Source organism: Ambystoma mexicanum, chromosome 4q (genome assembly GCF_040938575.1).
Source record: "Ambystoma mexicanum isolate Mex_15411 chromosome 4q, UKY_AmexF1_1, whole genome shotgun sequence".
In the NCBI taxonomy this organism is placed as follows: Eukaryota; Metazoa; Chordata; class Amphibia; order Caudata; family Ambystomatidae; genus Ambystoma; species Ambystoma mexicanum.
This window is the reverse complement of record NC_090928.1, coordinates 417,505,364-417,532,703: the sequence shown is the minus strand read 5'-3', so window position 1 is coordinate 417,532,703 and position 27,340 is coordinate 417,505,364. Positions and strand designations below refer to the sequence as shown.

General features: G+C 46.1%; 1 protein-coding gene across 1 annotated transcript in view; it reads left to right on the top strand.

Moving 5' to 3' along the window:
- CNST (consortin, connexin sorting protein) overlaps positions 1–13,892 on the top strand; it is an 851,678-nt gene extending 837,786 nt beyond the window's left edge. Inside the window, exon 12 of the mRNA XM_069608001.1 lies at positions 11,381–13,892. Within this exon, the coding sequence (XP_069464102.1) occupies positions 11,381–11,586 (206 nt within the window). The 3' untranslated portion in view covers positions 11,587–13,892. The remainder of the gene's footprint in view (positions 1–11,380) is intronic.
- The last annotated feature ends 13,448 nt before the right edge of the window (positions 13,893–27,340 follow it).

Here is a 27,340-nt window from a genome sequence, read left to right as displayed (position 1 = left end):
ACAAGTGGAACGAGCCCTGGCAACGCCCAACTTTCTGACTGCAGTGGTCTTTGGCCAGATCCCCGTGCCCTGCCCCACAATGAATGTGATGCTCATGACGTACAAGGTCTGGAAGACTTTAGCCCATAAGCTCGGGGTGCAAACAAGGTACTCTCCTCTCTTGCCAGTCAAGTTTATTCCTGGAATCCCCCTAACTTCAGAGAAAGTCTTCCACCAATGGGTAGACAAGCTTCATATACAAACTCTGGGGGACCTTTTTACGGAGGAAGGCTTTCTAACCCCAGATCAAGCAAAAATGAAAGGGGGCAGCACTGCTCTGGACGTGTTCCTCTACTTCCGGACTCGTTACACCCTACAGTCCCTTCTGCCAGAGTTCCCGGGTCAACCACCTACCTGGCAACTGCTGCACGACGTTATTCAGGCACGGGGTGACGGCAGGTTGGTGTCGCAAATATATAAAGCATTAATCTCTAACACGACCCCCGTCAACACAGGCGCAAAGACCAGATGGGAGAGAGCACTAAAGACAGCAATTTCAGATGAGGATTGGGGCTACATCCTGAATCAGACTCAGAAAATCGCACTTAATTCACGTCTTAAACTTATACACTTCAACTTCCTCCACCAAACCTACTACACACCTGAAAAAGTCAACAAACATCACCCAGACACGCAGGCGGAGTGCAAAAGGTGCGGAATCTTATCTGCAAACTTTGTCCATCTGTCCTGGGAGTGTCCTGAAATAGCCCCTTTCTGGAACCGTGTGCTGGACACGACGACGGCGATTGTAGCGGAAGCAATACACCCAAGGCACACAGCAGCGCTGCTAGGTATGACGAGGCTGATTTCCACTCCATCAAGGAAGTTGACTGGCGTTCTGCTGACACTGGCTCGTAGGAGGGTTGCCATGGCATGGGGCCGGGGCCCCCCTCCTTCTTATGCAGCTTGGCGTAAAGACTTACTCTACTACCAGAATATAGAATCAGACTTTATAAAACTTTTACCTCTACACGCCCGCCCGCCGGACATATGGGGCCCGTTGATGATAATCTTGATGAGTGAGGCGGAAGCCTCCGCATCTAGTGCTTCGGAGACGGACAGCACATCTTGATGTAATCTCAGTCCAGTTTGACTTTTCCTCGAGTCAAGGATCGGGAGGAGTGGGTTGATTTCCAACGGTGGCGCCGCTTGGGCGGGACCAGGGGGGGGAGTGTGGAGGGGAGGGTTGTTGGGAGAGTTCAAGTTGACGGCGCAAAGTTAATGGCCACCCTAATGTGGGTGTGTATTTGTATGGTGTGTTAAATACCAAAAAGAAAGGTTTTATAACATTTTTTTTAAAAAAAGCCTAGGATTTCGCAGGGAATATAGTAAGTTTGTCAGACGGTGAGGTGGAAGGGCGTGCAAAGGCTGGGAACTTCAGTATAGAGCCCCCTAACATCACCTTTCTCACCTTTCTACAGTTGCACCACCGCACAATCGCACTTGGCCCTTTGCCGCCGAAAACCTGCGTCGCACAACACCATGGCCTTGTCCTAAGTTCTTAAAGGTTTGACGTCCTGGTTTTCCCGGTCCAGTCCCGTGAAATTGCCCTCCGTCCTGTCCCGGGATTGGATGGGTGTGTGGCTATGGTGCCGGTTTTTGCCGGGAACAGTTTCCGAAATCGGGCCTGACGCAACTCTTCCTACATGCGAATACTCATTCACGTGCCCCATTTCCTCCCTCATCCCTTCCCTGACCACTCTCCTCCAAGGTGAGGAGGGTGCCTGTGAGCACACCCCCTGCAACGAGCCAGCGACAGAGGTAGAACTACAGTTTTATTGGAGTCCGGTTTGTGTTTACTGTAGTCCTACGCCTGTCTATGGCCTGGCCCCTTTGTTTTTTTTTTGTTTTTTTTTTTTTAATCTGGTCACCCTACCTTTAAAGGAAAACTAGAATCAGGCCTTCAGTGTTAGGTACCCAAATCAATATTGGCTGGTTTACCACTGTAGTTTAGATCTTTGTCCCTGTGATGTAGAGGTTTTCTTGCGAGCTGTCTATCCAGGCCAGTTATTGTCTGGGAAAGGGAGGGGCCAGGCAGCTCATCTACACCAGCGCTACGTGACGCTTAGTGGCAAGCACACACTGACAGAATCCCAATGCTCTGGGTGACTGGCGCACGACCTAAGGTGCGAGCAGGAAAACGACTCTCCGAGACTGATGTTCATCAGATCCGAAATAGATCAATGCCTATTTGAGTGTTCGAAGAATGTGTGTCTGTTGATGCAGAGTCTGTGACTGGGGCTCTGCCTAACAGTAAGGGGTACCAGTGCTGCAATGAAGCACAGGAGGCCAGGAGAAACTGAATCCTCGAATGAGACTCGAGCTCCTCTCCATTCAGTCTCTTGGGAGAGGAGGCCTTTAAAGAGTACATAGTGAGCAAAACCCTCACATGAGTAGCCAAACCCTTTCCCAGACAGTTCTCTCCTGCTCAATTAGTAAACTCCACCAAGACCCAAATGGTCTCCTGACACCAGGGAAAAATACATCCTTTCCCTTATCTGTACGAGGCAACTCATTTTGAGTTTCCCAACGTGGCGATACGATCTCTATAACTCGATCGCCACATAATTTTAAAGGGTTATAACGCTTAGACATTTATGTCTATGAATATATTTCACATTAGTCCCTCTTTTATTACTATCCCCACAAATTGATTATCAATCCACTGCTGAACAGTAAAGCAGGTTCTATTCAATTACTTAATAAATGGTGCTTCCTGGAATGTACCACCCCCCCCGCGGTTACCCGGCAAGGCAGTACTCCCATCATGGGTTACTTATATAATTGGAACAATTGTTATAACAAGGGATGTCTGCCATCAGCAGGCATTGCTTCCTTTCTGGTGTAGCATTACATACATTTTCCTGCACATATAACCAGCGAGGTTGAGGCAATTGAAATGTTTGCACATTAAGTTGATGGCTCTTGAGAGATTCCAGGCGATTTTTACATTTCTCTGGTAAACTCCTTCCATCATGTGCCTCGTTTCCAGCATGTAGCAAGTCCATGACACACGGTGGTATGTCCTTTGAGAGTTTCCTTCCTCCTGTCCGAAACAACGAGGAGAGGCCAGATATGGAACTGTGATTCAATTGGTCGAAGGTAGTTTGGCTATAAAACAAATAGCCGTTTCCCCTGCATGAATGAAACTTTCCAGGGCTGTAATCACTTGGTCAGGATGATATCTGCGCCTGGGTGGCTCCCCAGTGGTAGGTAGGTGGCAGAGAATTAGAAAATGAGCGAATGAGCGCTACCTAATTTGACTATGCTAAATTTTATTTATAGAGCGCACAGTCGCCACCAAAAGCATTATGGCACTTTATAGCATCTGGAGATGCTGAGCTTCTCAGCGGGTTAGCTTGGAGACTTGAGGGCAACAGACTTGTAGATTATGCAGCAGGATTTGAGACATTAAGCACAGGCTTGAGGAATGGGCTCGGCCAGTAATAGCACGCTAACTTCAGCCATTGTGTGCCCAAGCAGAATGAGGTCCCCCGTGAGGGCGCAGGCCCATTACCTGCCAAACCTGCACCCCTCCTGGTGCTTAATGCTATTTAGTTCAGTGCTCATTTGTTTTTGTTTTTTTACAGGGGAATTAGGTGTGTGCCGAAAGTGCAAGCCTGATTTCCCATTTTTTAAACATGGTCGTCAGACCACGTAGAAAGGGGTGGAGTATAAGCAGTGCTGGCCACTGGGCCCGATTCTTCCAGATCTGAGACCTGGCAAAATGCGTCTCCTGGGATTTCGGAACCGCCCTGTATAAGTCCAGAGCACGCAGCAGTTTTCATGTGTGGGGCAGGTAGGGAAAGTGCTCTTCTGGCCCGGGAGTAAGTCTCATAGAGCAAGTGCTCTTCTGGCCAGAAGCAAGTGATCTTCTGCAGGGCTTTAAGTGGGCTGCGTCTAGCAGGGTCCAAGCCCCGGCAGTCTCCAAAAAGGGCTCCCGAGCCGGGGCCCGCTCCCGGCTAGCTCCAGGCACACCAACACCTCCTTCGGGCAGCTTGCGTAGTCGAAGCACTGCAGTTACGCAGACTGTCTGCAGGTGTCAGCACTTCAGAAGTATTGACACCTACAAACAGCCTATGTAATCGTGTAGCGCTTCGCCTACAGAGGCTCCTTGATGTCTCTGTACTCAGAATCAAAAGGAGGGCTGGACTGCCCAGCTCTCTTTTTGTTTCCGAGTAAATGGCCATCACGATGACTGATGACTTAACTCTGAAACAAAAGGAGAGCTGGGCAGTCCAGCTCGCCTTCTGTTTGAGTACAGAGACATCAGCAGCAGGGTGACCTTTAATTCAAGGAGCCAGTGGTTAGAGTTGCCCACCACTGGCTCCTTGGATGAAAGGACTGCCTGCTGTGTGTGAGCTGGGGGACACTGGTGTCACACCTTTGGTGCACCCAGCCTTTTTTTTGTTTAAAAGGAGGGGCTGGGCTCATCAAAGGTAATAATGCCTTTGTGCGCCAGATCTAATTCCATTACCAGCACCCCCGCCCCTCCCAACCTTAATCGAGGGGCTCTCCTTAGGGGGCGCGTGGCCTCCTCAGTCCATGCCCCCTAAGGAGAGCTCCCCCTCGATTTCTAATCCACTTATTGCACTGCTCTTCTGACCGGGTGCACTCTATTCCAGTGCCTGCAACCTGCTCTGAGGAGCAGAGCTCTGCCAGACCAGTTTTTCGCCAACAACGGTTCATTTTTTCCCCCCACAGTCCCGCTCCAACTCTTCCCCACCACACCACTGTGCAGCGTGCCGTGTGTTCTTGCGCGGTAGGGCAGAGTCCTCTGCCGGCCCAGAGTCCCTGGCTGTCCCTCCACGTGAAAGTAAGGGCTTGTCTCGGTGATCTAATTTGCACGCTCTAATGAATCCTGCAAAGTAGCCTCACCCTCACACCTGAGGAACAAAGACTCTTATCACAGACGTGGTGTGCTGTACTGTGAGAGAGGACATGCATTAATCGTTCACAGTGCTTAGATCGTTGTGCTCTGCCCATCAGCTTCACTGAAGGACACTTTGATTACGAAAAGGGATGAAATAATTTGCCTTGAAGAGCACAGAAAGTGGCCCAGGCAGGAACTGAGACCAGTACCAGTCTCTGACTCGAGCACATCGTTACCAGGTGGGAGAAATGTGATCGTTCACCCGATCTGACGATGGAATGCATTGCAGAACAAGGTGACTGTTCTGATACAAGTTAACTATCATTTTACGATGGGTATTTTTTTGTTGGTGTCTTTTGGTGTATATATTTGCCCATGTTGTCCAAACTGGCAGTATGCTTTTTATTCAGATGCTGTAGACCAGGATTATTTTGAATCAAAAAGAAATTAATCTTTCAGCAATGCTTTCTTTATTTTTAAAACATGCAGTGAATTACACACCAAAGAATGGCTCCTGCTGTGACTGCAGTTCCAAGGGTGTCACAGCAGGGATTGGGCAGGGAAGTTCTGAGGCAGTGAGAGTGAGCATTTTTGCATAGCAGTGTCAGCCCCCATTCCCCCCCTGTTGTGTGAGAATGACATACCCTGGGTACCTAAACCTGAGCAGTCAGTGAATAATAGTCTGACAACAGTTTACATTTTTTGGAAGCACAGATCAGTTTATTGGAGCATACAATACATAGGGGGCAGGCCCAGCCCTAAAGCACCATGGATCCTAACCATCTATACCACAAAACGCCTACCCCCCAAAAAGTGGGGCAAAAGTGACTGTTCGGGTGTCCCCTTGCCACCTCCATGCATGTCGCAAGGTACCGGAAATTTGCGCCAGATTGGTGCACATAGTGCTTCTCCCTCGGGCCACTGCACATGAAGGTGAGGAGTCTCCAGTGTCCATAGGGATCCAATGCCCGTCGTCCGACTTTGGCTCGAGTACGGCCATTGGGAAACCGCCCACGGTTGCAGCCATGGCGTCCTCGCTGGCTAGGACTGTCCCTAACTCCACCTGTGACAAAAAGGAACAATTAGTACAAAATAAAGCCAGGAATGTAGCACAATTCCCTTCACCCATTTACACCTCGAACTCCGCTGAAAACGTAAAAATGTATACAAATTGAAGCATGCAAGCAATGTTAAACCTTTTTCCTGACGCACCCTCCCCCCCCCGCTCTATGCTAAGAATGGGGAACGATTATACACCATACAACAGGCACCTTAAAAACTGTCCTTTGCACCCACTTACACCTTGATGTCTGCTGAAAACGAAAATTGAATAGAAATTGAACTCTGCCACTTTTTAAAACGTTTCCCCTATTCCCAGCCTACCCTCTGTTGAAGAATTAAAATTTTCCCCGACACACACCCAAGTCAATGCTTAAAAATTGGAACAACTATACCCCCTGCCACAAGAACCTTAAAACACTGCCTTTGCACCCACGTACATCTCAATGTCCGCTGAAAATTGAATACGAATTGAAGTCTGCATGTCTTTTTAAACCTTTTCGCTATTCACACCCTACACTCTTCTGAAGGTTTGAAATTTGTACCGTGTGCAGCAAAAAATGTAACCCACTTTCGTTTGAACTTCACTTTCACCTCGCTGTATTCCGAAATTGTAATAAACCATGTGAAGTAAGACATCATTTGAAACCATTTTCCTTTACCCACATAGACTCTCGCTGTCTGGTTCAAAAATTGGTCAACTAATACCCCACATAGAAAGCCAACCCTTGAAGCTGATTCCCACACCGCCATTTACACCTTGGTCCTCCGTCCCACCTAATACCTACCTCCCTGTCCTTACCTACCTAGATCCCCATACCTCGGTTCCATCCAATTGTGCTCCCTAACCTGCCATTGGGTGCGCGTGGGTGGGTAATTCGACGGAGGAGAACTGCAAAAGAGGCCGTTCTTGCAGTCCTCCGTATTTGTAGGCTGACCCCAGGGCTGGTCGGAATGCCCGCCCTGGGGATGCCCGCCCCCACTCGTGGTAGAGCGGAAGGGGTAGGAACCTCCCTAGCGGGGACGGCGGGGGCTGCCAGAGGGGCGCCCATGCTATGTGGGACGTCCCTCGAGCGTCCCCTGTAGGGCCTGGAACATCCCCTTAGCGGTGTCAGCCCCCATTGGTGCCCCCCCCCCCCATCGTGTGAGGATGACATACCCTGGGAACCAAGACCTGAGCAGTCAGTGAATAATAGGCCGACAACAGTTTACATTTTTGGGAAACACAGATCAGTTTATTGGAGCATACAATACATAGGGAGCAGTCCTAGCCCTAAAGCACCATGGTTCCTGACCATCTATACCACAAAATGCCTAGCCCCCAAAAAAGTGGAACAAAACTGACTGCTCCGGTGTCCCCTTGCCGCCTCCATGAATGTCGCAAGGAACAGGAATTTGCACCAGATTGGTACACAGAGTGCTTCTCCCTCGGGCCACTGCACCTCAAGGTGAGGAGTCTCCAGTGTCCATAGGGATCCAATGCCCGTCGTCGCACTTTGGCTCGAGTATGGCCATCGGGAAACCGCCCACGTTCCAGCTGCGGCGTCCTCCCTGGCTAGGACTGTCCCTAACTCCGCCACGCTTTGGGGTGGCCCCTCTGCTGCCCCCAATGCCCCCATGCTCCAACCACTTACCATCCTGCTCCGTTGGTGATGTAGTGGCCACACAGTATTCCTCACCATCCCTCCACAAGGGGCCCTTAAGTCATCCTAAATGCATGAGAGAACCCTCCCCACAGTAATGGCCTATCCCCAGCATTCGGGAGTTCCTGCGGAAATTCAAGGGGCATCCCTCTACCCACCGGGTGTGACCCCATCGACCAAGCCCCCTCATTGCCCTCCTGCCGCCCTGAGTCCCCCCTCAGTTTTGGAGCAGGAAATGGCTGGATGGCTGCCTCCACATCTAAAACATTGATGAGAAAAATGGCACTTGCTCCCCCAGGTGCAGGACCCTTTATTGAATGGTCTACATTTTTTCCCCTCCCTTAATTGCCGGGTGGCTTGTTCTCTCCCGTCTGGTCTCTGATTTCCTTCCATTTATAACCTGTTGGCCTGTCCCCCCTCCCCCTCCCTGTCTTGGAGGGGGTGGCTGAAATGGCTGCCACTCTTTCTTTTGGTCCTTCTTATTAATACCTGGCCCCCATGCTCCCTTGCTCCCCACATCATTAGGCCAGCTGGTCCTATCTTTACCGCCCATAAACTTCGTCCATGCATCCTCATCCCTGTCATTCAACCTCATGCCTGGTACCCGAGCCATCTTCCTTCTAAAGGTTCTTTCATAGTCTGTCCAACCTGTCATCCCGTATGTTTCGTACTCCGTCGTAATTCTCCTCTTATATGTCATTAAAGCCTGACCATCTTTTGGCCATTTCTCCACCCAAACTTTTGCCAACCGATCAAACGCCAATACCCAATTCTGTATGTTCTCCTCTGGTCTTACCCACTCAACCCTCTTTCTGTCCTCGCCCCTGCTAATTTTAAGATCTGGTCCTGCGCTTTTGTTCTCGCAACTGCACCTTGTGTCACATTGCTCTCTTTCCCCGATTCCTCCTTTAAATTCCTCGGGCTATTTGCCGTGCTGCAGGACAGTAAACCCAATGGTGTTTGTAGAGTGCTCCACACGGTCTGTGCCGCCCTACCTTTCCCCAACCGCCTGTTGCTTTTGGTTGGTGTACTTTGGACCCCCAACCCTGATCCCACCAGCGCACTTACTGGCGGCAAAAACTTCTCACCCTGCTCGGTCATGTATGCCCCCTTAGGAGTTGGGGCATTCACTGCACGCTCTTGTGCTACCACAGCATGCTGATTGGGTAGCAGCCCATTTCCTTCGCTCAGCATTTTTTCTGCCCAGTCCTTTCCTCTGGCCCGCATTTGTTCCTGGAATCGTGCAAACAACCAGGCTTCCTCCTCCAAATCATTGGCCAATGTGTCCAAAACTATGTCTACCCCTGAAAACAGGTCCGGTGACCCTATCTGAGACATTGTTGCGCAAACCTAGAGCTGGATGAAAAATGAAGACAAATTAATTACCATACATTTCCCTCCTCACTTCCAGCATATTAACTTGATTATTTCCTGCCCCTTACTGCTTTAAGCACTACCCAACCTGGGATAAAGTTATTAATTGCAACTTAACCTCCCACCTCCTTGGTTCTGACCCCCTGCTTCCCCTCTCGAAACACCTGCACCTGATCCTTTAAGCAAACCTTTTGTGCTGCTGTTTATAGCTGCATGTATTTCGAAAAAAAAAAACCACCTTACCGATGCGTGAGCGCTGTCCACTGTACCTCCTCCACCTTAAAAATTGGTCTTTTGCAGCTGGCCTATAAACCTGTTTTTGGTACAAAATTGAAATTTGTTATTCCGATATGTTGCAAAAACACTTTGTCCAAGTATAAACCACATTGCATCAGGCCCTTACAACCTCTGTAAATGGAGGTGTGCCACATTAAACCCCGAGATAAAATGCAACGCCAGAAAAATAAATTAAGCTCAATAAATTTTGCTTGCAAATTACGCCGAACTGTATCTCAAAAACACTTTGATCGTTGTGCCCTGCCTATCAGCTTCACTGAAGGACACTTCGATTACGAAAAGGGACGAAATAATTTGCCTTGAAGAGCACAGAAAGTGGCCCAGGCAGGAACTGAGACCAGTACCAGTCTCTGACTCGAGCACATCGTTCACCCGATCTGACGATGGAATGCATTGCAGAACAAGGTGATTGTTCTGATACAAGTTAACTATCATTTTTAAACAGTTTTACGAAGGGTTTTATTTTGTTGGTGTCTTTTGGTGTATATATTTGCCCATGTTGTCCAAGGTGGCAGTATGCTTTTTATTCAGATGCTGTAGACCAGGATTATTTTGAATAAAAAAAAAAAAATCATCTTTCAGCAATGCTTTCATTATTTTTAAAACATGCCGTGAATTACACACCAAAGAATGGCTCCTGCTGTGACTGCAGTTCCAAAGTGCCACAGCAGGGATTTGGCAGGGAAGTTCTGAGGCAGTGAAATTGAGCATTTTTGCAGGTCTTCAGAATGATTACAGGGCTCAAGTCCGAACGATATGTGGGGGCTTGTTAATATACGCATAGGATCTGAACATATCCTGCATGTAAAATGTATTAATTTGGCCTTTCCCAGTACAAGAGTGCCAAATTCAAACAAGAGCATTTGCCTTTAAAAACAAGAATGCATTCCCCAAAAATAACCTGTTAGGGGAGATTTTCATAAAGATGTGCTGGGACTAAAATGTTCACACATTTTATATTCTGCCAGCAATCTATATTGAAATACTCACTGCAAAACAAAAGCCCATTATGGGACGTGTGCTTTGACACTTTGAAGTGGTCTTGTGGGGTGTCTGCCCAGGGAACATGACGACCTGAGTCCAAGTCCTGTTTTCCGAACACTTGCGCAAACAAACTGTTTTAAAACACCTGGAAGGGGGCTGGGTGGGTGGGGTCCAACCACTGAAACATTTGGCCAGATGCTGTCCAATGTGTACCCTCAAAAATGTACTTTATGTACAAGCGCCTTACAAATGCACGATGAATAGAATATGAGCAAAGGGCCAGGAGAAGGGAAAACACTCTCTCCAGTCAACCCTTTATTTTTTTTTGTTTAATTTAATGTACATTTTATTGTACTTTCCAACAATTTCATTTGAAACATAACCAAAAGGAAACAATATACAACATCTACATTTACAATCATTGAACTATATACATTTATACAACCCTCCCCAAGGAGTCACATCAACATCTAATTTTAATACAGTAAGAGAAGTGTACCCCAGATCTTCTCTCGAATAACGCAATTTCCCTTTCCCTCCGATAAAACACTCTTTCCATCTCTGCCAGTATGTGCATTTAAGCAATCCACATCTCAATAGTAACCGAGTCAGATGATTTCCAATGTCTCAATCAGTTTCTTCCCTACCATTGCACCCCGAAAGATCCATTTTTTTTTATAGATGTAGTCAAATCCATGTCGTCACTACCAAGCACAATGGTCTTGAAATCCATAAAAATCTTCATCAAGAAAACTTTCACAAATTTTGTCAAATTCAAACCACAAGCCCCTCACTCTCGAGCAATCCCACAACATGTGCTCCAAGGTGCCAACAACATGTACACATGCCCAGCAGTCTGAGCTGTCACGCAATCCCCTTTTCACCAGTCTCTCAGGTGTCCAATGTACTCTGTTAATACTTAGTGTCTAATGTGCTGTCTTCCTATCAGTGGGATTGCAGTGTGCCTCTCCGCAGGGTGCTAATAGCCAATAATTCATATTGCCAGCCTGTTGTCATGTTGCCCTTTCTACGAGTATAATTCTCAAGTTTATGTGATTCAAATAGTGTTTGTGACCAAATAAAATATGTTTATACTATACCTTCTTTGCAGACGAACTTGGTGGCGGCTCCTGCTTCGTGCTGATACTGCTGTGTGCAGCCACCGTTTTCCTTAGCATAGGAGGAACTGCACTGTACTGCGCCTTTGGCTATGTGGAGTCGCCTGTATGCACAGACTTTGCGGACAACATGGACTTTTACTATACACGACTACTGCAAGGAATGGAAGAGCTGAAACACTGGGTTTACTTTTCATAGCGGTTTCAATGAAAGCTATAAGGTGTCTGGGTCTGCTGCTACTGCAGGATTTAGTGACAGTGGCTTCACAGTAAACCACCTTGCGCTAGTTCTCCACTGACAGCTGAAAACGAACTTCCGAGAAAAAAGAAAATCTTAATTCCAAGACCCACAAGCAAAATATGGTCTTGAATGGCAAGAATTGGATGGTCTTGAACGCTGCTGCAGATCTACTGTGAAGGCAGAGTATGCCTTCCTCAACTGGATACGGATCAAGTCTGCAAACATGATTTTATGTACCTCTGAACAATGTATTTCAGTAACAGTACAGGCGTGGCAAGTTAATGAAACAAGCAGATGCCAGTTGCAGCTAGGCAAAGACACAGTGCACTATCATGCAATAAGTCTGCTTTGTGAAAACTTTGTATATGTTTCTTTCATGTCTTAACTGTGCTTTTCACTTTTAATTGCTCTTCAATTGCTGCAGTTTCAAATTTTACACAGATGTACACTTTTAAACAAACAGCCAGTGAAGTTTGGCAGCTAGCGGGAGAAAATGGTGGTGGGATTATGAAAAAAAAAAAAGCTGCTGTGCTTGAAAGATAATGTTTACTAGCTTTAGAAAAGTGTGTGTGCAGCGGCAAGACAGTCCACTCTGGCTAGGATTTGTCCAGACCACATGTAAAGGGTGCACTGCAGAAACACCACTCCAAAAAAGTAATTACACCTCACACCTCTTATATTGTACAGAGGTCCCTTATTTAGCACTTTATACCTAAGGGGATTGAGGCAAATCGGTTTTGCATCTTTGAATCGCCTGATCGTTTAGACCTGTTCTCTCCATTGTAAGTCTGCAAAAGTCATTTTGTGTTCCATTTCCTAAAGGAGGGTTCTTGTGCCTTTTAAGATTGTCACGTTTCTTCTTGCTGTCTTTAGTCTGTGTTTCTGAACTATTTTTATTACACCTTTTTAACAATAGCATTGCACAAACTAAAACCTCAGCCCCGTAAAATTCTAAGCCACCCCATGTTACCCCCATAATCTCATGGCCGTTTGTGTTCCTGAGCTGCTGCGGAAGCCCTTTTGGACAGTCCGTTAAGCATTCAGCTTGGTGGCAGACATTTTATTTTCGTTGATTCTGCATTGTAAAAATTGGTTTCAAGATAAAAATTCGAAGACGCTGAGTTTCATCTCTACTTTTCGAAAGCTGGCAGAGTCTCAATGGTACGCTGGGTTAAACTCCCGCAGCTTTGCAATATGGGGGATATGGAAGAGGAGAGTTGGCAGTGAGCACACTTCATTATGGTAGTGCCCCTGCAGAGCTCAGTAGACTTACCCTGGATGAAAGCCATTGCAGTTGGCTAAATCGAGGTGGAAAAAACGTAACCATTGCCGATTTTTACTAACGCGCCTCAAATCTTTCCATATTCAGAGAGTCATTATGGGATGAGGGCAGCCAATTTTGCAGGTCAATGGCAGTATCATTCCACAGAAAGGAGTGCATGGTGTTTTCTATACACAACCAAAATAACTGGCCTAGTTCTCTGATGGCGAAGGTGGCTGGATACATCAATCCAAGCTCCGAAGAAAGCCCTTTGTAAATGAAAATTCATTCACGAAGGGCTGGGGCTCCTCTGTAATCAAGCACAGCTCCTTACACTGCCATGACTCTTAATCAGTTTTCTTGATTACATGATAATAACCATTTTCTCAATCATGACCTTACCTCAAATTTCAGTGGTTGAAAGTGAGCATGACATACAAGAAGTTTGTTATCCTGGAGTGATTGCTGTAGTTCCAATGTAACAAGATGTTGTCTTAACTCCATTTTAGGGAAAGCGTTGAACTCCAAAAGGTTTGTATCTATATTATTGAATTTTCAGAGAAGGCATATGCTGGTTTTATGCTAATATGGCACCAGAGACTACGAATGCAAAAAACTCTGTTTTGTTACTGGCTGGTTCAGTACTTTGTTTTAGCTTATTTATTTAAGTTGCATTAATTTGAAACTGACAACTTATTTCTTTTATTTGTAAATCGGTGGTGTGTTTCAGAGCATGGATCGTGGGTTTTAAAAGAGCTGTATTTATAATTGCGGTGTAGTTGTTCCTTTTTACTAGCTTTGAGTTCAATGTCACCAAAAGAAAAATAATTCCTCTAATTCCAACGTTTGACTCTTTAGCCGGAATAATATCTGCACATATTTATTCAAAGATGTAACAAATGTTGATATCAAGGATCCTTGTAATTTTAAGTAAAAAAAATATTTTAAAGATGCTATTCTGTACATTTCAAGAAACTGATAAACAAAGCAATTTTAACGAAAACCTGGTGTGAAAAGTTTTTTTTCTGTTCTGCACATCATTTGGATCATTTTAAATAATTTCATAGCAGTTTTTATTTGTTATACTCATTTTGTACGCATTAATTTAGATTTACATTGCTTGGCTGTAAGGACGTATTATCAATTACATTAAACACACAGACATAGTTTCCACCAACAAAGCCAATTAAGAATCTAACACCAGAAAAGACACTCAACACCATCCTCCACAATCTTAACTCCACTCCGGATTCCCCAGGTGGGTAATTAAACTTCTACCAACAAGCATTCCCTGCCCCCGAATGACCTGTGCGCAAACGAAGGTTAATCCTCCTCTTTAAAAGTGTTAACGGGATCTTGAAAACTGGGTCTAGATGAAGACCAGCTCAAAAATAAAAGGCCGAAACGCAATGAGAATCCATTGGTGAATAAAAGTAATTTGCATAAATACCTGTCTGGACTACCCAGTATTTGTCAATGTATGTATACATGAGAGTTTAAGGTGGTAAGTGTTACTATGTTCTAGAGAAATGCAGTCTTTTCACAGTTGGGTTTTGGCATTTCACATCAATTCAATAACACCGGTGTGAGACAAAAAATAATTGAATAAGGTAGACAGAAAATGCTTTTTCAGAGTAAGCACGGGCACATATCAAAAAAGAAAAAAGGGCCAAGCATACAATTTGTTTGGCGCTTGTTATAGGTCATTAAGAGTTTGACTACAGTGGTAAAACATGCACAGTTTCACAATACCGGATGTTTTATCGCCTTGCATAATTCAGACATGACCTCCGGATGCATAAATACCAGAGAGGAACAAGCAAAAGGACTGTATGCAGAAATCAGTTGATATTGCATCCATAAAACATCAGACGTCCACAAACAAATGCAACGCATCTGGTAAATACTGCCTGGCTCAGACTTACGAGACGGGCATAAAATAATACCAAATACACTGACATTTACATCCTTCAAAAACCATGCAGTAATGAGAGCCATATGCCCTCAGAGTATATAAAATACCCACCCAAAGCGCATAGCACACATGAACCACCAGGCAGCAAGGCCCTGTCACGCTGCTTTGGATAGTTGTCCATCATATTTGGAGGCAGAAGACATGATGCCATGCATCAACAGAGGGCAAAGCAGGCACTGGCAAGAAGCGAAGGCCACACATCTCCAGAGTAAGTCCCCCCCCCCGGCCCCTCAGACGAATATTGACTATTTACAGGCTGCATAGGTGCACACAAATGGAAGTACTGTGCTCATTGAGGGGGAGCTGGAAAGCCACAACAGCATACCCAAGCCCATACCCCAACTGCTGAAATTAGCATCATTGTGGAATGTGCCTGTTGCAAAGAAAAATAGCAGTCAGTGGGCATGTTTCGCACGTTACATCCCACGTTTTCAAGACTGCTCACCCAAGTATCATATGCAGTGGTAAACCAGACTCTGAAGACGGACAGGAGGTCATTGTTACAGTGTGACTTTTATTTAAATCAAATGGGACTATTCTATCCCTATCCCGAATGTGTGCCTTGGCCCTATTTAACGTCCACCAAGTGAGTTGCTCTCACTGCTACCCCTAGAAACTCAAAGCCCTCTACACTTCGGGTCCATCTGTTCCAGGAAAGTGGTACATTCAAACTCTAACTCGCAGCGTGGGTAACTCCTCTGACACCCCACCAGACAGGGGTGGGGAGAGGCCTCACCACCTCATGACCACAGACCGCTAGACAGAGAGGAAAGCCACCACCATGCGCAGAACCTTGCAAATGAACCGCTACAAACCCCCAGCACACAGCATGGGCAGAGACATTGAGAACAGAAGTCTGAACCAATGAGGTAAGAAAATCCCCACTAACCCAACCCTAAAACCTCAAGTTCCACATACACCTCTTAAACACTAAACAAACACAACAACTTCTCTGCACAGCAATCTGCATCCACTTCACTACACTGAAACAAAAACCAAACCACACACAGTCCCGCCCAACAGCACATGGGAGTCTACCAAGCTGTAAGTCGCACCGAAGCTCCGCGATCGGTGCAAACCGAACTGAAGCTGTCAACAGGACATCACAACTCTTGCTCTACCTCTTCCTGCTATGCCCTACTAACCGACCCTACACTCTTTCCTTTCAGATCCTCCCAAGCACCAAGGGACCACTCCGGTGGTCATAGTGCGCTTTATAAATGATCTTTTAACATTAACATCTAACCAAAGAAGAGTTGAATAAATGGTGCTCATCAGTCTCGTAGCTGTTGGGATAAGACGTCTAACTGACATGGATCCAAATCGTTTATCTGGTTGTTCACATCCCACTTTTGTCACCAATTGCGTTAAGCCGAACTCAGGACGTAGACAAGAGGTCATTGTTATAACATGACTTTTATTTAAATGAGATTAGACTATTCTATCCCCAACTCGAAGGTGTATCTTGGCCCCATCTAACAAAAGAAAATACAAATACGTTTTGCTTGTGAGCCTTACAAACCTAGGGTAATGTAACCTGAGCGCTGACCCTACCACTAATAAAACAAACTAACATAAAGTCCACCAGAACATGTCTCAAACACCTTTCTTCCTCAAGGCTGGACCAGTGATTGGCTTTTGACCCAACACCATTGTCCATCTATGTTTCCAAGTCATGTGTCTCTTGTTTTCTAATACAACAGTTTGTCTTTCACCCTGCCAAAGGCTTTCTAGTTGCTCACCCCTCTCTGTGGTATGTTATCTCTCACCCCTTCATGGAGTCAGTTTGCCTTCAACCGGGCAAGAATTCTTGGGTTGCTCACACCATCGTGGGGGTGTGGTATCTCTCACCCCTTCATGGGGTTTTGGTGCCTTTTACCCTGATTAGGGTCTTCTGATTGCTTAGTCCACTGTGGGGATGTTGCCAGGTATTTCCGCCCTTTTTCCCTGGAAGAACTGCGTACCTTCTGTGTCCTAGTGGCGTTCCTTGGAGGATACGGTCTCTTCGGCTGTCGAGGGACTGCAGGGCGGCCTAGTTATTCACTCCCTGCATCAGTACCTCGCATCAGGCTCCTCGTCGGCCCTTGCCTCACTGCTTGAGTAGGGTGGTATTCTGCGGGCACCAGTTGCCTACCTCTTCTTTGGGCGTTGCTTCTCTTTTTGCTGGGTCGATCCCGACTGGTCCAGAATGGTTTAAAGCTATCAGCGTTCCGCTGGCTCTTCGGTTCCTCCCACCCAATGCCTTCTGTGTTGGTGTGCTGCTTGACTCTGCCCTTCAGTAGGACATCGCCTCTCGCAGCTCACCCCACAGTACTTCCTTTTCCCGATCCTTCTGTCTGATGTTGCTCTTGTGTCGTCTTTAAAGTTCAAGCTGAAATGAGATTGGAAGTTCCATTGACTGTGATTCTCAGAATGATTGTCTGATACAGGGAATAAGAACCACACCAGCCATACTCATACGTCTTGTCCCCTTTCCTCCATCCTTGTGGGCATCCCCCAGCATGGGTACGGTACCGGCACCCCTGGCAGCGGAAAATTGTGCTTGCCCTTTAAATTTAGTCTAGCGTGCGGGAGAGAACGCAGAGACTTTTTCTTTAGCTTTTTGCTTGCTCCCTGTATTTTTTTGTTAAATTCTATTTCACGTCCCTCAGATGCCTCGCCTCCCCGGGTGTATGTCTGCCACAAGAGGATTCACTAGATGTGCCTCGTGCAACTGCTTGTTCCCGGCCTCGGACCCCCATGCACTCTGTCTCGAGTGTTTGGAGTCCGTCCACCGCTGGGACTCATGTTCGGCCTGCAGCACTCTTGGTCACAGGGCATTGAAGAATCGTTTTTCGCAGTGGAGGGAGATATTCCACACTTCTCCTCTGCCCCACCTTAAGGACTTTTTCTCCAGGACGTCTGTAGTGTAAAGCATAGATGCATTGTCATAGGTGCATTGACCCACTAAGCTAACTATATTGCATATTAGGCCTATAGCTTGCTGTTTTAACAGTTAAGACTAATAGTTTATTCAGAGTGTACTAAGTGCTGATAGTCTTAGCTTTATAGATGGCTTAGTAGTGCTTTAGCAGCGCCTAGATATCAAGCATAGTGAGCTATATTAAACATGAGCCCTCCTGAAGTTGCTTACAGGGGGTTAACTGCAAGCCTGGTATTTCAGCATTTAGCTTCTACTTTCGCAAGAAGCATCGCAGTACACAAACACTCGTTGCACGAGAAAGGCGCGACCTTGGCTGGTGGAGGTGCAGATAAGAACCACATTCCTAGGAAGGCTTCCCAGCTATAGATGCTGGAGGGGGGGAAGAGTGCAGAGCAGAAATTGATTTTCCCTTCAAAAACTTGATTTGGTTTCATTACGAAGGTTCTAGCAAATTGCGGCACGCTAATTGATAGAACTGCCCAATAAGAATGCATACCCACTTTGATTGTTCCGAGCGTGTACAGGTGCCCAGGCTTTCATCTGCCCCTAGGCGGCATTCCTTGCTTGCCACATTCTCACTTAAGGACTGACCAGAGCAGCAGGAAGTGCAGTGTCTGACCAGAGGGGTTCCATCCTGAGATGAGAAACCGGTCGTTAAGGTAAGCGGGGTCCTAAACGTTGGCTAGAAGGAATGTAAAATGACTCTGTTCTAAATATCTGTTATTTATAACTTTTATTTTATTCTTCCCATTTAACTAAAATTGCTGTCTGTTTATTGTTAAATAAATGCTGAGTTTTTATGCTTGACTTATCTCTCTGGCATGAGTTCATGGCTGTAGAGCAAAGTGCGAATCTTTGAGCGGGAGTGTGGGGTGTTTTATGGTAAGTGGGCTGGTTCCAGAAATGTGCATAAACACCCTTCCCAAGACATTTGGCTTAGTCGTTGCAGATTTGTGGAAAGCCATACAATTCTGGAGAAATAAGTGTAAAGGAGAGCACAGTGCAGATGGTGGGGTATTCTGTCATATTCCATTTATTCTTCACTGCAGCTCTAGGGCAACAATGGCAGAATTTATCGGTTCGTCGCGCCGATAGCTTGGGCACTAAAGGTTTCCCCTAAGGTACTCTGTAAATGTTTCACTGACTTACTGCTTGGGAAGGAGGCCAGGGAGCAGAAGGCTGCAAAGAGCAGGGAATGGCTCTGTTGGCGAGCTCTCTGAGGAATGTGCGAAAAAGGATTTATTGCACAGATTAGGAAAGTAATTCATGTGATTTCCCGTCTAAAAGGTTTATATTAGGATGACAAAGTTAAACAAGTTTTAGCCCTATTTGGCATAGGGGCAGAAACAGTCACAAAAGCATTTGAAATGAAAATTCTGAACGGTAATCCAAACAAGTTATCTGACCCCCGTGTGCCAGTGAATGAGTATGGGGGGAGCTGAAATGTTGACTGGCGATGGTTCGCCTGTTAATACTGCTGATGTTTTAATTATTGACATTCCCAAATTCATCTTGGGAATGGTCAGGTTGCTAGGAAAAAGAGAAAAGAGTAACATCTGCGTTGAGAGAATGTTTTTGGCAACCGCAAAATCCATGTCTGAGTGGCAAATTCTGTTTTGGTTGGACATGCTAAATGGGCTTCATGCATTTAGCTGTGGCTGTGCCAGATATGGTTACATTGGTTCAGAAACTCACTAAAGAAGTGGGTGAATGGCATATGGTTATTGATTTGTACATTGATTTGGAACCAAAGGATCCGTTTGCATTAAATTGGGGGGACAAACAATTTAAATGGACTAAATTGCCCCAGGGAGGTATTTGAGCAGTCCCACTCTGTCGTGGATTGGTTGCTAAAGAGTTGTAAATGTTGCAATTGAGTAACGTATGCATTGAACATTGCATTGTTGCTATCATGTTAACTGGGAAAAACCGATAGCCCATATGCAGAACAGAGGGTGGGCAATGAATCCATAGAAAGTGCAGGAATCTGCACAAAAGGTCAAATGTTTGGGTGTAATAGGGTTTGGCTCAGTAAAGAAAATGCCTGAGGCTGTGATTGAAATGGTACAACCGATGACACAACCTGTGTATAGTAAGGAAGCGCAAAGATTCATTGGGTTGAGGGGGGTCTTTGGAGAGATCACATACTACATCGGAGTCTGATTTTAAGGCCAAACTACAAGGTTACCAGGAAGAAATATGCTTTTGAATGGGGCATTGATCAGCAGACTGCTTTTCAACAGGTTAAAGACGCTTTGCAGAATTACGTTGAGTTGAATCTGTTGACAAAATGTGCCTCTTCTGGAAGTTCTTGTCTACAAAGATTTTGCTTCATGGAGTTTTTGGCTTGAGAAGCAAATTGATGCACTGTATTGGGCTTTGGTAGAAAGTGAACACATTACAGGAGAACAGCCAGTGACAATTTACACACAAATACCTATCATGGGCTGGGTGCGCGGAGCTGCCGAACTGGAAGCTTTACATTTGGAAGAAATCCCTGAATCGAGCGTTCCTGCAGCCCTCCCAGAATCTCCCTTTAAAGTTGCACCTGCTTATGATTCATTATCAGAAGAAGCAAAGAAACATGCTTGCTTCATGGACGACACTGGTGAAGTATGAGAAAGAACAGACACTGGCAAGCAGTGGCTTTCCAACCCCATCGAGAGACATTGCAAATCAGAGTTAGGGGTTCAAGCAAGTATGCTGAGCTGCCATCGGTGGCCGCCGTGATTGAACAGGTGAAAGATACAGAGACTGCATACGTATACACAGACAGTTGCGCTACATATCAAGGCCTGACTCATTGGGCGCTGGCATGGCGGCAAGCCGAGTGGAAGATCAAGAACACTCTAATATGGGAAGAAATGTGGCGCAATAGTGAAAAGATCTACATTGGGCATGTAGATGCACACATGCCTTCTGACACCTCACTTGCTGCAATGTTTAATAATGAAGCTGATCTATTCGCGTAGATTTGCCCAGTGACAACTCAAAGAAAAGGAAGTGCTACAAGCAATGGCAGACTGGGTTCATCAACCATCAGGACATCTGGGGAAACTGGGAATCTATGAATGGGCTAAGACGAGACAAATGCCCATCACAATGAATAATGCCAAGCAAGCTGCATCCCAACGCCCCATATGCTGTGAAGTGAAGCGCTATCCACAAAAAAAGAAAACCTCATGGCGCTCTGAAGAGCGGTAAAAAGGCAGCCAGCATTTGGCAAGTTGATTATATTGGATCTTTCCCGCTTGAAAATGGAAAAACATTGTGTTGACAATGGTAGACACATATTCAGGATTGCTGTTGCCCATCCAGCCACCCGTGCAGATCAACGGGCTACCTTACAAGGGATAGAATATCTTATAGGACATTATGGCTTTCCAGATGAAATGTAATCTGACCAAGGTAGCCAATTTGCAGGATACAATGTGCAAAACTGGGCTTTGAAGCAAAGCATAAAGTGTAAACGGCACATCCGCTATTGCCCGGAAGCCTCAAGGCGTATTGAAAGAATGAATGGTTTAGTGAAGCAAATAGATAAACAGAATCAGACTCGTACTCTGAGTGGTCCAAGCATCTAGCACAAACCTTGTTTGAACTGAATAATGGTCCGAGAAACAAGCAGACACCCCTTGTGAAACTGAAAAGTGAAAAGCAAGAGACTTTAAAGACACCAGTTGTATGGAAGACTGAAAAAGGTGCAAAGCTGACTGTGAAAGCAACAGCAGGCAGTATTGCATTAAACTTCTTTACCTTTGAAAATGAGGTAATGCAGGAAGGTCAAACCAAATCCATATCACTAGGCATTGGAATCAATTTGCCAGTTGGCACCTATGGACGCATTGCTGCACAATCCAGTCTGGTGAGGAAAGGCATTGATATATTGGGAGGTGTGATCGACCCATATTACCAGGGAAATATTGGTGTGCTCTTGTGCAACACCGGTTCATCTGAGGTACCATTGACCAAAATATGATTGCATTGCACAAATGATTTGTGAACAGGAAGTTACACCCCAGATGATTGAAAGCAAGCAAGCGCCTGATACCACACAGAAGGTTGAAGGTAGTTTTGGTAACAATGAAACAGTGTGTGTGGTCACCTGATAAGAAATCTGAAGCGGGAAGTGTTGAGAAAAGGGGTGGGAAGTACTAATGTTGTGCTTTTGCATACTTTTGCTACTAGGCTGACACCAAGAACGTAACGTCCCATGATTGGGGGTAAGCGTGATCATTTTTCGGGTGCTTTTGACCAGTCAAGCAGACACATTCTCAGGAAGGCGGGTTATTGCAGGATGCCATGTGAACATTGAACATTGCCTGCACCGCACCCAATGCTACTAATTTACGCGATGACAATTGTACTACAAGCTGCAAGAAGTGCCCAACAGATCAATACCCATACGGAACTGCCACAGTGCTGACTTGGCATATTGTTACATTCCCAAATGTTTCCGTTAATGGTTCTAATAATCTGTTGTGTTGTCTTTTTGTCTAAAGGACTGTGGAGAATACAACCACAAAGGCTTTGGACTGTAACATAACTAAATGTGACAAAAATAACTGCGAATTGCAGAAATGCAATACATGCTTTTATAATTAGTGAAATGCAATAAGAGATAGATTTATCAAAAAGCAATGTTTTGCTCTTCCAGGATAGCAGCTTCAAACAAAGGTATCTTTTGTAGCCTATGATCAAGTTACGCGTAACCAGGAGAATTGATTTAGGAATTGCTGTGCCAGAAGGGGTGGGGAGGAGAGCGTTAAATGCTTTGAGATGGAGAGAGTGCGTAAACAAGTTATCTGAGCTTATATTGAGTTTTGCTTTGGGAAAAATGCTGCCAAAATTATAAGCTCTAATTGGTGGTAGAATTTTAGCTATGAGGATATTTTTGCAGCCTCAGGACAGGTAAATGAAACTATAATGGACACTAAATGCATTTTATGGCATAATTTGTTGATCCAGCAAGTTGTGTTTTGGCTGGGTACGGCTGTCTCAACACACTGGCACACAGAGTTGTATTTACCTGCAAACACATGGATTAAACCGCTTGCTTTTTTTTTTTCTTCAAAATTTGTTTTATTAAGTGTTTTCATGTCATGTGATTTCGAAATACAACAACAAAACATTCACAGTAGAGCTTCTACAAGAAGTTGTCACGTGTAAACTTACTGGTTAAACTTTAAGTCTCCTCCCCCACCCCTCCAGGTAAAGGCAGATTGTGGAAGATGGTTTTCAGTCCATTTTAGTTGTCAGTCTACTGGTTACTGCACTTCAGGTCATTCATAGGCCTCAAGTAAGGGTGTCCCCATTCCATCTCTCTACTCGGGAATATGCCATGTATGACCCCTGTGATGTTTTCCATTTCGTAGAGCTCTCTCGCTTTCCGGGCACCAGGTCCGTTCCGTTGGGATGGACTGATTTTTCCAATTTATGGTGATACAGACCCTGGGCGCTAGTAGAAGAAAGTGTGTCATGTGCATGACTCTTTTCCAACGGCCTTAATGTTCTTGAGTCCAAAAAGCCGTAGCTTGCGGTCACTTTCCCTAGTTATCACTTCAATTTTCTTGATCCAAGTCGGTACCTCTTTCCAATATGTTTGAGATTTGGGACTTGACCTCCACATGTGCCAATAGTAGGCTGGGGCGCTGCATCCTCTCCAGCACTGAGGACTGGCTTGATCGAACATTTTAGAGAGCCTTACGGGGTCATACTGTCATCTGTGTAACAATTTAATTCCATGCAGTTTGTATTGTGCCGATATGGAAGTTTTTTGCGCTGACCTGCACATTTGCGGCCATTGCTGGCCTGACATCAAGGGGCCAAGGTCCTTCTCCCATCTGTTTTCGATTCCGTTAACTAATTTCCCTATCAGGGATCTGTATAATTGGGAGGTCAGGCCTTTCTTTGAGTTGACTTCGTTTAGTACTTTTTCGAAGGCTAGAAGGTCCTTTTGTTGCTTCCCTTTCCATTTTGGCATCGTGAGTACCCCCATTAGCTGCAGGAACATAAACATCCCCAGTGACCCCATTTGCAAATCCTGCTTCCAATTCTTGTATCGGTATGCTCCCATTAGGCTTTAAGACTTGCAACAATCTTTTCAGGCCCGCCTTGTACCATAATTGATAGCGACTTGGTTCTTGGATTTCATCTCTGACGGGAGGGGCCCAGACACAACTCATAGGGGAGGGCCATGCTGTGAGGCCTCTTATTTCTATTTTACTCCACCACAGTTTCAGGAGAGATCCCAGTGCGAAGTGGTTGATGACAGAGTTGGGAAACGATTTATTTGGCGCCCACAGCCACTCACCTAGTGTCACTGGCATCAATAAGTGGTTTTCAATGGTCTCCAATTGCTTCTGCGAGTCTCTTCTCAGATGCAGCACCAGGGTGCGAAATTGAGCTGCCCGATGGTACGTGTTGGGGTCCGGGAGTCCTGTTCCTCCCTCCTCTTTCGGTTGAATTAGGGTGCTATGGGCGATGCGTTGTCTCTTCCCTTGCCACAGGAATTTCATAAACATGGCTTTCAACTCCGCAAAGTGGGCTTGAAGGATAGCGTTTGGGAGCATTTGATAGTAGTAAAGAATTTTGGGCATCACTACCATCTTTAAGGCAAAGTACTTTAGTTTCCGGTGGGTGGCAGGTATTCCTACTGTGGTTCCCTCTCTCCCTCCTGGGTCATTTGAAGCCTTGTATGGGAAAAGTGATGACTTTTCCGCGTTGACTTTGTCCTGCCCACCTTCCATATTCTTTGACCATCCATAACACTATTGGTACGGTTGAGTTGGGGTCTGCCAGATAAAGCATGATATCATCGGCAAACATGGCCAGTTTGTATTCTTTGTCACCAACTGCTATTCCTTTTATTCTGGGGTCTTTCCTGATTACATCACCAAGGGGCTCAATTGAGAGTGCTGTCATGGCCACTGGTCAAGGGCCACTACCTTTATCATCCAAAGGATCCAAATGGACCCATAAGAAAGTGTGCTCTGCACGCTTGGTTTCTAGGGCACGTGCACCCAGGCCGGGCGTGGCCATAAGGAATCATTGGAGGGCATGTGCAGAAGTCTCTGGGAGTAGCAAGGTGGAGCCACAAGGCAGGGCTAATGGGGAAGTGGCTGGGGCCAGCCTATTTGAGCCAGCCCCACCCGCATGCAAGCGCTTCGCGTTAGTCTGCTTTCTGCAGCGTAGAGCTTACCGCCGCCTGAAGCGCTCTTACCTGTTTCCAGCTCGTCATCTCGGCACGCATTTCATCAGGTTCCAGAACATCATCTTCAATGCGCACCTACCTGACTCCAGCTGCACCATTGCTTGCAGCGCTGCTTACCTGATTCCAACACTGTATCTTCAGCGTGCATCTTAGCTGCCTTCAGCAACATCATCGCTCGACACGCAGCTTACCCAACTCCAGCAACTCCATTGCCGACACACATCTCACCTCTCTCTGCAATCTCATCTCCTGCAGCGCATCGCCTCTTACCTGATTCCCATTGTCATCGGAGTCAGGCCGAATCCTCGCCTGTTCCGGACGTCTAGCAATGCAGGAGCCTTCTTCTAGCCCAGCATCCTCACGGATCCATCCATCCAGTGATCACCGGCAGGTCTTCGGATAAGCTGCTCTCTATCTGACGCCGCCAGGCCATCCCTGCAAGAGAAAAGGAACACACAAGGTTAGAGACTGAATTAAATATTTTACTCTTGGTCACGCAACACATAAGCCTTGCGTACAACCTTGACATTCCAATTACCTACTAAGTGGGAACCTCGCAATCCCCTCTGGCACCATTAGGACTCGCCTTCAACACTGTGACTCTGCGTGGCCATCATCACACCTATTGGGGAGAGAAAAGACAATACAAGGGTTACGGACAATAATCATTGGAAAAGACATTACAAGGGTTACGGACAATAATCATTGGAAAAAGACATTGCGAAAGGATATGGACAATAATCATTGTTACAAACACTTACCTTCAAAGTGGTTCGGTCACAGCCGGTCTGGGCCGCCGCGCACACGAACCAGTGAAGCAAATAGGTCCATCAACGGCGCCCCTGCCGATGATAAGCAGGACGGAGTCCTCATCCTTACAAGAAAACAGGTGAGATTATATGGGTAAACTCATGCTCACCTCTTTCTGGAACCAAGGGTTAGAGGGGAATCACAATCCAGCCACAGCATTCTCACTGCCTCTCGTATTCTCTGAGGGGCAGCGCCAGCAACCAGAGCAGTCCACACTACAGCAGCTGGGGAAAAAGGCTGATCCAGGGGAGCCAAGTCCAGGGAGGGCTCCAACCGTGCCCCAACACCCCCGCAGAGACCAGGTGACTGTAACAAACGCATAGAGGAGCGGTGACAGGGGGCACCCTTGTCTGGTTCCCCTGGTCATGTCAAATTTTTCGGAGAGTCTCCCGTTCACCACCACCCTGCCTTTTGGGTTCTTGTAGATTGCCTGTACCCCTTTATAAATCTGAGAAGTGCATGATCCCCTTCTATTCCCTTAGAGTATCCCATAATGTCCAGTAATTTTCTCATAGCGTCCGCCCCCTGCCTCTCTTTTATGAAGCCCACCTTTTCCGGGTGCATCAGGTAGGACATCAGGTCTTCCATACATGTGGCTAGGATTCTCGTGTAGATTTGGGCGTCCGTATTCAGAAGGGAGATTGGACATTATGATTTGAAGGACGTGGGATCTTTTTCTGCCTTGGGAATTACCACTATGTGTGCCATTGAGAAGGAGGGGGGGGGGGGCTTGGCCGAAGTCACAAATGTGATTGAAGAGCTTGGTGAGATGTGTGGAGAGGGTCTTGGCAAAGTGTTTATAAAAGCACATGGTATACCATCCTCTCCTGGAGCTCCTCCTTGAGGGAGGCATCGTATTGCTGCTTTCACTTCATCAGAGGTTAATGGGCCGCCTAGGAAGGATTGTTCTGGACTAGTTAAATGGGTTAATCCTGCCCTTTCAATGTAGTCTCCCATTTCACTTTGTGTTGCCACCCTCGGTTGTGTATAGTTCTGTATAGTATTTGGTAAATTGGTTAGCTATTTCCTCTGGGGATTGAGTCCAGCCACCCTCCTGCTTTTACTCCTTCCCACCCATCTCTCTGCCCTTTGGGTTCTCAGTCTATTAGCTAACATTCTATCGGCCTTATGGCCCTTTTCATAAAAGTTCTGCTTTAACAGGGTTAGCTTCCTCAGCACGTCCGCCCTTCCTAATGTTTTCAGTTCCTCCCTCTTCTGTTTGAGTGTCTCGAGATGCTCCCCCTTATGAGCCTATGGCGTGCAACCTTTCCTCCAGCTTTGAGATTTCTTTTCTCCAACTTTGCCTCCTGCAGCCTCCTCTCCCTTTTCCGCATGGCTCCTTGCCTCATCAGGTGACCCCTCCAAACTGCTTTTCCCGCTTCCCATAGCGTTATGATTACCACCTCCCCATTGTCATTAATCTGGAAGTATTCTTGTATCGCCTTATCTAGCTCTCGGGAATATATTTTATCTTTCCATAAGAACTAATTTCAGCGCCATTTTGGATCCGGGCAACTTGGCCCTTTCACC